Here is an 11,575-nt window from a genome sequence, read left to right as displayed (position 1 = left end):
GAGTACGCCTACACAGAGAGGCTGGAGGTCCGGCCGGAGGAGCTCGGCGAACTGAGGCACGCTGCCACTCTCCTGGCGATGGACGGCCTGGAGGAGCTGATCCTGGAGGTCACATCCCGACTGGAGGACGAAGCACCGGCGGGAAATCCCAGACAGGATCCCACCCTCCCTGTCTCCGAGGGGACACCCCGCCCGGGAATCCAGGCCCCCGGGAGCCCCCCCTTCCTCCTCCCCAGAGCCGGGAGCACTCAACCCCGCGGTACCGTCATCACCGGCCCGGGATACCGGAGGGGAGCGAAGGGGCCGAGGCAGCCCACCCCGGTGCGCCCCCTCGCCTCCCTGCCCCCGCCCCCTCCAGGCACCGTGCCCCTCCAGGCTCCCTCAGGCCTGCGGCCTACTCCCCTTCCTGTTCAGCCCCTCAGCCCGGCCTACCCCCGCACCCTGGAGCCAGGCTCGTACCCAGGGGCAGGGGCGCCGGGAACGCCAACCCCTGACGGTGGTGCCCGGAATAGCCAACAGAATGGCGGGATAGGCCTGGCGTTCCGAGGGAACAGCGCCGTCAGCGAGGGCCCGGTCAGGGTGGAGAGCTCCACAGATCCCCAGCGCAGGTAAGGGACAGCACCACCTTCACCCTCCCTTACACCACCCACCCTCCCTCACCACACCCTCACCCTCCCTCACACCCCTACACCCTCGTCTCCCTCCCCACCCCACCCCTACGCCGCTACACCCCCTCCAGCCCCTACACCCCCTCCCTATCTCTGTAACCCCCCCCAGCGCCTACACCCCCTCCCTATCTCTGTAACCCCCTACAAAGCACAGTTACAGACTGGAATCTAATCGAGGGATTCGGGGTGGTTTATATACTGAATAACAGATACCCCGGGAGGGAGTTACAGACTGGGATCTAATCGAGGGGTTCGGGGTGGTTTATATACTGAATAACAGATACCCCGGGAGGGAGTTACAGACTGGAATCTAATCGAGGGGTTCGGGGTGGTTTATATACTGAATAACAGATACCCCGGGAGGGAGTTACAGACTGGAATCTAATCGAGGGGTTCGGGGTGGTTTATATACAGAATAACAGATACCCCGGGAGGGAGTTACAGACTGGAATCTAATCGAGGGGTTCGGGGTGGTTTATATACAGAATAACAGATACCCCGGGAGGGAGTTACAGACTGGAATCGAATCGAGGGGTTCGGGGTGGTTTATATACAGAATAACAGATACCCCGGGAGGGAGTTACACACTGGAATCTAATCGAGGGGTTCAGGGTGGTTTATATACAGAATAACAGATACCCTGGGAGGGAGTTACAGACTGGAATCTAATCGAGGGGTTCGGGGGGGTTTATATACAGAATAACAGATACCCCGGGAGGGAGTTACAGACGGGAATCTAATCGAGGGGTTCGGGGTGGTTTATATACAGAATACCAGATACCCGGGGAGGGAGTTACAGACTGGAATCTAATCGAGGGGTTCGGGGAGGGTTATATACAGAATAACAGATACCCCGGGAGGGAGTTACAGACTGGGATCTAATCGAGGGGTTCGGGGTGGTTTATATCCAGAATAACAGATACCCCGGGAGGGAGTTACAGACTGGAATCTAATCGAGGGGTTCGGGGGGGTTTATATACAGAATAACAGATACCCCGGGAGGGAGTTACAGACGGGAATCTAATCGAGGGGTTCGGGGGGGTTTATATACAGAATAACAGATACCCCGGGAGGGAGTTACAGACTGGAATCTAATCGAGGGGTTGGAGTGGGGTTTATATACAGAATAACAGATACCCCGGGAGGGAGTTACAGACTGGAATCTAATCGAGGGGTTCGGGGTGGTTTATATACAGAATAACAGATACCCGGGAGGGAGTTACAAATAGAATCTAATCGAGGGGTTCGGGGTGGTTTATATACAGAATAACAGATACCCGGGAGGGAGTTACAGACTGGAATCTAATCAAGGGGTTCGGGGTGGTTTATATACAGAATAACAGATACCCCTGGAGGGAGTTACAGACTGGAATCTAATCGAGGGGTTCGGGGTGGTTTATATACAGAATAACAGATACCCCGGGAGGGAGTTACAGACTGGGATCTAATCGAGGGGTTCGGGGGGGTTTATATACAGAATAACAGATACCCCGGAAGGGAGTTACAGATTGGAATCTAATCGAGGGGTTCGGGGTGGTCTATATTCAGAATAACAGATACCCCGGGAGGGAGTTACAGACTGGGATCTAATCGAGGGGTTCGGGGGGGTTTATGTACAGAATAACAGATACCCCGGGAGGGAGTTACAGACTGGAATCTAATCGAGGGGTTCGGGGTGGTTTATATACAGAATAACAGATACCCCGGGAGGGAGTTACAGACTGGAATCTAATCGAGGGGTTCGGGGGGATTATATACAGAATAACAGATACCCCGGGAGGGAGTTACAGACTGGAATCTAATCGAGGGGTTCGGGGTGGTTTATATACAGAATAACAGATACCCCGGGAGGGAGTTACAGACTGGAATCTAATCGAGGGGTTCGGGGGGGTTTATATACAGAATAACCGATACCCCGGGAGGGAGTTACAGACTGGAATCTAATCGAGGGGTTCGGGGTGGGGTTTATATACAGAATAACAGATACCCGGGAGGGAGTTACAGACTGGAATCTAATCGAGGGGTTCGGGGTGGGGTTTATATACAAAATAACAGATACCCCGGGAGGGAGTTACAGACTGGAATCTAATCGAGGGGTTCGGGGTGGGTTATATACAGAATAACAGATACCCCGGGAGGGAGTTACAGACTGTGATCTAATCGAGGGGTTCGGGGTGGGTTATATACAGAATAACAGATACCCCGGGAGGGACTTACTGACTGGAATCTAATCGAGGGGTTCGGGGTGGTTTATATACAGAATAACAGATACCCGGGAGGGAGTTACAGACTGGGATCTAATCGAGGGGTTCGGGGTGGGTTATATACAGAATAACAGATACCCCGGGAGGGAGTTACTGACTGGAATCTAATCGAGGGGTTCGGGGTGGGTTATATACAGAATAACAGATACCCGGGAGGGAGTTACAGACTGGGATCTAATCGAGGGGTTCGGGGTGGGGTTTATATACAGAATAACAGATACAGGGGAGGGAGTTACAGACTGGAATCTAATCGAGGGGTTCGGGGTGGTCTATATTCAGAATAACAGATACCCCGGGAGGGAGTTACAGACTGGAATCTAATCGAGGGGTTCGGGGTGGTCTATATTCAGAATAACAGATACCCCGGGAGGGAGTTACAGTCTGGGATTGTTCTGAATGTGTTCTGTGGTTTCTTCCCTAACATGTAGTTGTTTCCTGACAGCCAGATGGAGACAGTGACGTTGTTGCCCTGTGAATTCTGTGGGAAGAGATTCCTGGATAGTTTTCACCTGCGATTGCATCTGCAGTCCCACCTAGGTAAGGGGGTATTCCCTGGGTAAGGGGGTATTCCCTGGGCAAGGGGGTATTCCCTGGGTAAGGGGGTATTCTCTGGGTAAGGGAGTATTCTCTGGGTAAGGGAGTATTCCCTGGGTAAGGGTGTATTCTCTGGTTAAGGGGGTATTCTCTGGGTAAGGGGGTATTCCCTGGGTAAGGGAGTATTCCCTGGGTAAGGGGGTATTCCCTGGGTAAGGGAGTATTCCCTGGGTAAGGGTGTATTCCCTGGGTAAGGGTGTATTCCCTGGGTAAGGGAGTATTCACTGGGTAAGGGGGTATTCCCTGGGTAAGGGTGTATTCTCTGGGTAAGGGAGTATTCTCTGGGTAAGGGTGTATTCTCTGGGTAAGGGAGTATTCCCTGGGTAAGGGAGTATTCTCTGGGTAAGGGAGTATTCCCTGGGTAAGGGGGTATTCCCTGGGTAAGGGAGTATTCCCTGGGTAAGGGGGTATTCCCTGGATAAGGGGGTATTCCCTGGGTAAGGGGGTATTCCCAGGGTAAGGGGGTATTCCCTGGGTAAGGGAGTATTCCCTGGGTAAGGGGGTATTCACTGGGTAAGGGAGTATTCCCTGGGTAAGGGAGTATTCCCTGGGTAAGAGGGTATTCCCTGGGTAAGGGGGTATTCCGTGGGTAAGGGAGTATTCCCTGGGTAAGGGGGTATTCCCTGGGTAAGGGAGTATTCCCTGGGTAAGGGGGTATTCTCTGGGTAAGGGGGTATTCCCTGGGTAAGGTGGTATTCCCAGGGTAAGGGGGTATTCCCTGGGTAAGGGAGTATTCTCTGGGTAAGGGAGTATTCCCTGGGTAAGGGTGTATTCTCTGGGTAAGGGGGTATTCTCTGGGTAAGGGGGTATTCCCTGGGTAAGGGGGTATTCTCTGGGTAAGGGGTTATTCCCAGGGTAAGGGGGTATTCCCTGGGTAAGGGAGTATTCCCTGTGTAAGGGAGTATTCCCTGGGTAAGGGGGTATTTTCTGGGTAAGGGAGTATTCCCTGGGTAAGGGGGTATTCTCTGGGTAAGGGGGTATTCCCTGGGTAAGGGGGTATTCTCTGGGTAAGGGGGTATTCCCTGGGTAAGGGGGTATTCCCAGGGTAAGGGGGTATTCCCTGGGTAAGGGAGTATTCCCTGTGTAAGGGAGTATTCCCTGGGTAAGGGGTATTCTCTGGGTAAGGGAGTATTCCCTGGGTAAGGGAGTATTCCCTAGGTAAGGGAGTACTCTCTGGGTAAGGGGGTATTCCCCGGGTAAGGGAGTATTCCCTGGGTAAGGGGGTATTCCCTGGGTACGGGGGTATTCTCTGGGTAAGGGAGTATTCCCTAGGTAAGGGAGTATTCCCTGGGTAAGGGGGTATTCCCAGGGTAAGGGAGTATTCCCAGGGTAAGGGAGTATTCCCTGGGTAAGGGGGTATTCCCTGGGTAAGGAGGTATTCCCAGGGTAAGGGAGTATTCCCTGGGTAAGGGGGTATTCCCTGGATAAGGGGGTATTCCCTGGGTAAGGGGGTATTCCCTGTGTAAGGGAGTATTCCCTGGGTAAGGGGGTATTCCCTGGGTAAGGGGGTATTCCCTGGGTAAGGCGGTATTCCCTGGGTAAGAGGCCTATTCCCTGCGTAAGGGGGTATTCCCTGGGTAAGGGATTATTCCCTGGGTAAGGGAGTATTCCCTGGATAAGAGGCCTATTCCCTGGGTAAGGGGGTATTCCCAGGGTAAGAGGCCTATTCCCAGGATAAGGGAGTATTCCCTGGGTAAGGGAGTATTCTCTGGGTAAGAGGCCTATTCCCTGGGTAAGGGGGTATTCCCTGGGTAAGGGGGTATTCCCTGGGTAAGAGGCCTATTCCCTGGGTAAGGGGGTATTCCCTGGGTAAGGGGGTATTCCCTGGGTAAGGGGGTATTCCCTGGGTAAGAGGCCTATTCCCTGGGTAAGGGGGTATTCCCTGGGTAAGGGGGTATTCTCTGGGTAAGAGGCCTATTCCCTGGGTAAGGGGGTATTCCCTGGGTAAGGGGATATTCCCTGGGTAAGGGAGAATTCCCTGGGTAAGGGGGTATTCCCTGGGTAAGAGGCCTATTCCCTGGGTAAGGGGGTATTCCCTGGGTAAGGGGGTATTCCCTGGGTAAGAGGCCTATTCCCTGGGTAAGGGGGTATTCCCTGGGTAAGGGGGTATTCCCTGGGTAAGAGGCCTATTCCCTGGGTAAGGGGGTATTCCCTGGGTAAGAGGCCTATTCCCTGGGTAAGGGGGTATTCCCTGGGTAAGGGGGTATTCCCTGGGTAAGAAGCCTATTCCCTGGGTAAGGGAGTATTCCCTGGGTAAGGGAGTATTCCCTGGGTAAGAGGCCTATTCCCTGGGTAAGGGGGTATTCCCTGGGTAAGGGGGTATTCCCTGGGTAAGAGGCCTATTCCCTGGGTAAGGGTGTATTCCCTGGGTAAGAGGCCTATTCCCTGGGTAAGGGGGTATTCCCTGGGTAAGGGGGTATTCCCTGGGTAAGAGGCCTATTCCCTGGGTAAGGGGGTATTCCCTGGGTAAGGGAGTATTCCCTGGGTAAGGGAGTATTCCCTGGGTAAGGGGGTATTCCATGCGTAAGAGGCCTATTCCCAAGGTAAGGGGGTATTCCCTGGGTAAGGGAGTATTCCCTGGGTAAGGGTGTATTCCCTGGGTAAGGGAGTATTCCCTGGGTAAGGGAGTATTCCCTGGGTAAGAGGCCTATTCCCAGGGTAAGGGGGTATTCCATGGGTAAGGGGGTATTCCCTGGGTAAGGGGGTATTCCCTGCGTAAGAGGCCTATTCCCAGGGTAAGGGGGTATTCCCAGGGTAAAGGGGTATTCCCTGGGTAAGGGGGTATTCCCTGGGTAAGGGAGTATTCCCTGGGTAAGAGGCCTATTCCCAGGGTAAGGGGGTATTCCCTGGGTAAGGGAGTATTCCCTGGGTAAGGGGGTATTCCCAGGGTAAGGGGGTATTCCCTGGGTAAGGGAGTATTCCCTGGGTAAGGGACTGATTCCCTGGGTAAGTGGCCGATTTCCTGGGTAAGGGGGTATTCCCAGGGTAAGGGGGTATTCCCTGGGTAAGGTGGTATTCACTGGGTAAGGGGGTATTCCCAGGGTAAGGGGGTATTCCCTGGGTAAGGGGGTATTCCCAGGGTAAGGGGGTATTCCCTGGGTAAGGTGGTATTCACTGGGTAAGGGGGTATTCCCAGGGTAAGGGGGTATTCCCTGGGTAAGGGGGTATTCCCTGGGTAAGAGACCGATTCCCTGGGTAAGGGGGTATTCCCTGGGTCAGAGACCGATTCCCTGGGTAAGGGAGTATTCCCTGGGTAAGGGAGTATTCCCTGGGTAAGGGGGTATTCCCTGGGTAAGGAGGTATTCCCTGGGTAAGGGGGTATTCCCTGGGTAAGAGACCGATTCTCTGGGAAGTCTGCATTACTGTATGGAACTGGAGGGCAGAGTGAAGGGATGGGGCAGGTGACCATGAAGGCAGTCGTCAGTCCTATTCTTCCCCACCGAGTTCCTGGCTGGTCTCTTTGAGTCACCTCAAGGACTCTCCTTTAGTAACTGGATCGAGTGTCTCTCTCAGCCTGTCTGTCTGTCTGTCTGTCTCTGTCTGTCTGTCTGTCTGTCTCTGTCTGTCTGTCTCTGTCTGTCTCTGTCTGTCTGTCTCTGTGTCTGCATGTCTCTCTTTCTCTCTTTGTTTCTGACTCTGTATTTCTCTGTCTCATTCTGTCTGTCTTGTCTCTCCCTCTCTTACTCTATCCGTCTGTCCCCCTCTCTCTTTTTCAGTCTGTCTCTCTCTTTCTCTCATCTCTGTGTGTCTGCACCTGACTCTTTTTCAATATTGTCTCTCTCTCTGAGTCTGTATCCGTGTATGTCTCTCTCTTTTCCATCTCTGTTTGTTGCCTCTCTGTCTCTCTGTCTCTCTCTGTCTCACTTCCAGCCTCTCTCCCTCTCTCTCTGTCTCTCTGTTTGTCTGTCAAGTGTGTGTATCTCTGTCTGATTCTCTCACTCTTTTTGTCTGTCTCTGTTTCTGACTTGATCAGGCGACCACTGTTGTTAATCTCTTTCCGATATCAGTGACGCTGTTCTGTGTGTGTGGTCACATGAAAGAACAGGCTGTACTAGTCTGAGTATGGTGGTTGAGGCAGCAAGCCAAGTCTGGTACTGGGGAACATCAGTGCACAGTGTACTGAGCCCATACCATCACGCGGGCCTGAATACTGAGGAACTCAGAGCTGAGGAAGGATCTGTCACTTTCAGGGTGAATGTCAGTGTGTGTGTGACCGTTAGTGTGTGTCCCCTCCTCCAGGCAGACTAACTGCAACTCGAGCAAGGAACCTGGCCCCAGCACCTGAACACCTCCCTCTCTCTCTCTCTCTCGTACTAACTGGACTTGTCTCTCTCTCTTTCTCTCTCGCTCTCTCTGCTGATTCCCATCACCTCTTGCCTCCCTCTCTCTTTCCTTCTCATTCCTGCCCTCTCCCTCCCTGTATCTAACCCCCATCTCTCTCTCTCCCCACCTTCCCCTCTCTCTGTCCCCCTCCATCTCTCCTTGTCTTTCTCTCTCTCCCTCTCTCTATCTCTCTCTTTCTCTGTCCCCTCCATCTCTCCATATGTTTCTCCCCTCTCTGTCTCTTCCTGCACTGTCTCTCACTCCCTCTCTCTTTCACCCCTTCTCTCTCCATCCCTCTCTCATTCTGTCCCCTTCCTCTCTCCCCCTCTCCCTCTCCCACTCACCCCCCTCCCTCCCTCAGCTCCCTCTCCATTCTCTCCCCCTTTCCCTCTCCCACTCTCCCCCCTCCCTCCCTCCCTCAGCTCCCTCTCCCCTTCTCACTTCTCTCCCTCTCCCACTCACCCCCCTCCCTCTCTCAGCTCCCTCTCCCCCTCTCCCCCTTTCCCTCTCCCACTCACCCCCCTCCCTCCCTCCCTCAGCTTCCTCTCCCTTCTCTCCCCTCTCCCTCTCCCATTCACCCCCCTCCCTCAGCTCCCTCTCCTCTCTCTCCCCCTTTCCCTCTCCCACTCTCCCCCTCCCTCCCTCAGCTCCCTCACTCCTCTCCCTCTCCCACTCACCCCCTCCCTCCCTCAGCTCCCTCACCCCTCTCTCTCCCTCTCCCTCTCCCACTCTCCCCCTCCCTCCCTCAGCTCCCTCACCCCTCTCCCTCTCCCACTCACCCCCTCCCTCCCTCAGCTCCCTCACCCCTCTCTCCCCCTCTCCCTCTCCCACTCTCCCCATTCCCTCCCTTAGCTCCCTCACCCCTCTCTCCCCCTTTCCCTCTCCCACTCTCCCCCTCCCTCCCTCAGCTCCCTCACCCCTTTCTCCCCCTTTCCCTCTCCCACTCCCCCCCCCTCCCTCAGCTCCCTCTCCCCTCTCTCCCCCTTTCCCTCTCCCACTCTCCCCCCTCCCTCCCTCAGCTCCCTCCCCCTCTCTCCCCCTTTCCCTCTCCCACTCTCCCCCCCTCCCTCAGCTCCCTCTCCCCTCTCTCCCCCTTTCCCTCTCCCACTCTCCCTCCTCCTCAGCTCCCTCCCCCCTCTCTCCCCCTTTCCCTCTCCCACTCTCCCCCATCTCCCTCAGCTCCCTTTCCCCTCTCTCCCCCTTTCCCTCTCCCACTCTCCCTCCTCCTCAGCTCCCTCCCCCCTCTCTCCCCCCTCCTCAGCTCCCTCCCCCCTCTCTCCCCCTTTCCCTCTCCCACTCTCCCCCCATCTCCCTCAGCTCCCTCCCCCCTCTCTCCCCCTTTCCCTCTCCCACTCTCCCCCCATCTCCCTCAGCTCCCTTTCCCCTCTCTCCCCCTTTCCCTCTCCCACTCTCCCCCCATCTCCCTCAGCTCCCTCTCCCCTCTCTCCCCCTTTCCCTCTCCCACTCTCCGTCCTCCTCAGCTCCCTCCCCCCTCTCTCCCCCTTTCCCTCTCCCACTCCCCCCATCTCCCTCAGCTCCCTTTCCCCTCTCTCCCCCTTTCCCTCTCCCACTCTCCCCCCTCCCTCCCTCAGCCCCCTCTCCCCTCTCTCCCCCTTTCCCTCTCCCACTCTCCCCCTCCTCCCTCAGCTCCCTCTCCCCTCTCTCCCCCTTTCCCTCTCCCACTCTCCCTCCTCCTCAGCTCCCTCTCCCCTCTCTCCCCCTTTCCCTCTCCCACTCTCCCCCCATCTCCCTCAGCTCCCTCTCCCCTCTCTCCCCCTTTCCCTCTCCCACTCTCCCTCCTCCTCAGCTCCCTCTCCCCCTCTCCCCCTTTCCCTCTTCCACTCTCCCTCCTCCTCAGCTCCCTTTCCCCTCTCTCCCCCTTTCCCTCTCCCACTCTCTCCCCATCTCCCTCAGCTCCCTCCCCCCTCTCTCCCCCTTTCCCTCTCCCACTCTCCCCCCATCTCCCTCAGCTCCCTTTCCCCCCTCTCCCCCTTTCCCTCTCCCACTCTCCCCCCATCTCCCTCAGCTCCCTCCCCCCCTCTCCCCCTTTCCCTCTCCCACTCTCCGTCCTCCTCAGCTCCCTCCCCCCTCTCTCCCCCTTTCCCTCTCCCACTCTCCCCCCATCTCCCTCAGCTCCCTTTCCCCTCTCTCCCCCTTTCCCTCTCCCACTCTCCCCCCATCTCCCTCAGCTCCCTCCCCCCCTTTCCCCCTTTCCCTCTCCCACTCTCCGTCCTCCTCAGCTCCCTCCCCCCTCTCTCCCCCTTTCCCTCTCCCAGTTTCCCCCCATCTCCCTCAGCTCCCTCCCCCCTCTCTCCCCCTTTCCCTCTCCCACTGTCCCTCCTCCTCAGCTCCCTTTCCCCTCTCTCCCCCTTTACCTCTCCCAGTTTCCCCCCATCTCCCTCAGCTCCGTCCCCCCTCTCTCCCCCTTTCCCTCTCCCACTGTCCCTCCTCCTCAGCTCCCTCTCCCCTCTCTCCCCCTTTCCCTCTCCCACTCTCCCTCCTCCTCAGCTCCCTCCCCCCTCCCCCTTTCCCTCTCCCAGTTTCCCCCCCCTCCCTCAGCTCCCTCCCCCCTCTCTCCCCCTTTCCCTCTCCCAGTTTCCCCCACGCTCTCCATCTCCATCACTGCTCCCTCCCTCCTCTGCCCGCCCTGTCTATCCCCTTACACCACCCCCACCCCTACCCCCTCCCCATTCCCCCTCCCTCTCCATCCCTCCTTCTCCCTGTCTCGCTCTCTCTCTCTCCCCTTCTCCACGGCCTGTCTCTCGCCCTCCCCCCTCTCTGCAGGTTTCTAACAGACATGAAGGTGCAGTTTTTGAATTGCTCTCTACCTTCTGAGGCTGAGAGAACATGATAAGATCAGTATTATTGAGCATTTCCTGTTATTGAAAACACCTCGATCTCAATGGGCTGAGAGTGTGAAAGCGAGGCAGAGATATCTCTAACCAGGAGGAAGCGACAGACTGGGAATATCTCCCTCGCACGAGAGAGGCTCCTCTTCATCTGCACTGTCCCCCCACATCAAACACACCCAGGGACAGGGACAGCACGGAATTAGATACAGAGTAAAGCTCCCTCTACACTGTCCCCCCACATCAAACACCCCCAGGGACAGGGACAGCACGGAATTAGATACAGAGTAAAGCTCCCTCTACACTGTCCCCCCACATCAAACACCCCCAGGGACAGGGACAGCACGGGGTTAGATACAGAGTAAAGCTCCCTCTACACTGTCCCCCCACATCAAACACCCCCAGGGACAGGGACAGCACGGGGTTAGATACAGAGTAAAGCTGCCTCTACACTGTTCCCCCATCAAACACTCCCAGGGACAGGGACAGCACGGGGTTAGATACAGAGTAAAGCTCCCTCTACACTGTCCCCCATCAAACACTCCCAGGGACAGGGACAGGGACACGGGGTTAGATACAGAGTAAAGCTCCCTCTACACTGTCCCCCATCAAACACTCCCAGGGACAGGGACAGCACAGGGTTAGATACAGAGTAAAGCTCCCTCTACACTGTCCACCCCATCAAACACTCCCAGGACAGGGACAGCACGGGTTAGATACAGAGTAAAGCTCCCTCTACACTGTCTCCCCCATCAAACACTCCCAGGGACAGGGACAGCACAGGGTTAGATACAGAGTAAAGCTCCCTCTACATTGTCCCCCCCATCAAACACTCCCAGGGACAGGGACAGCACAGGGTTAGATACAGAGTAAAGCT

The 11,575-nt window shown here is 56.1% G+C and overlaps 1 protein-coding gene across 4 annotated transcripts in view; it reads left to right on the top strand.

The window, feature by feature from the left end:
• The window catches only part of zbtb32 (zinc finger and BTB domain containing 32), a 61,260-nt gene that overhangs the window by 28,968 nt on the left and 20,717 nt on the right, over positions 1-11,575 (top strand). For all 4 annotated transcript variants that reach the window (XM_087980780.1, XM_087980781.1, XM_087980778.1 and 1 more), the window contains 2 exons: positions 1-608; positions 3,375-3,469. The exon at positions 1-608 is cut by the window's left edge and continues 298 nt beyond it. In XM_087980780.1, the coding sequence (XP_087836906.1) occupies positions 1-608; positions 3,375-3,469 (703 nt within the window). The remainder of the gene's footprint in view (positions 609-3,374; positions 3,470-11,575) is intronic.

The sequence above is a fragment of the Chiloscyllium plagiosum genome, unplaced genomic scaffold (genome assembly GCF_037043375.1).
Source record: "Chiloscyllium plagiosum isolate Xiang-an unplaced genomic scaffold, Cpla_swu_hap1 HiC_scaffold_38, whole genome shotgun sequence".
NCBI lineage: Eukaryota > Metazoa > Chordata > Chondrichthyes > Orectolobiformes > Hemiscylliidae > Chiloscyllium > Chiloscyllium plagiosum.
Note: the sequence above shows the minus strand (reverse complement) of the source record. Positions and strands in the feature narration are given on the sequence as shown.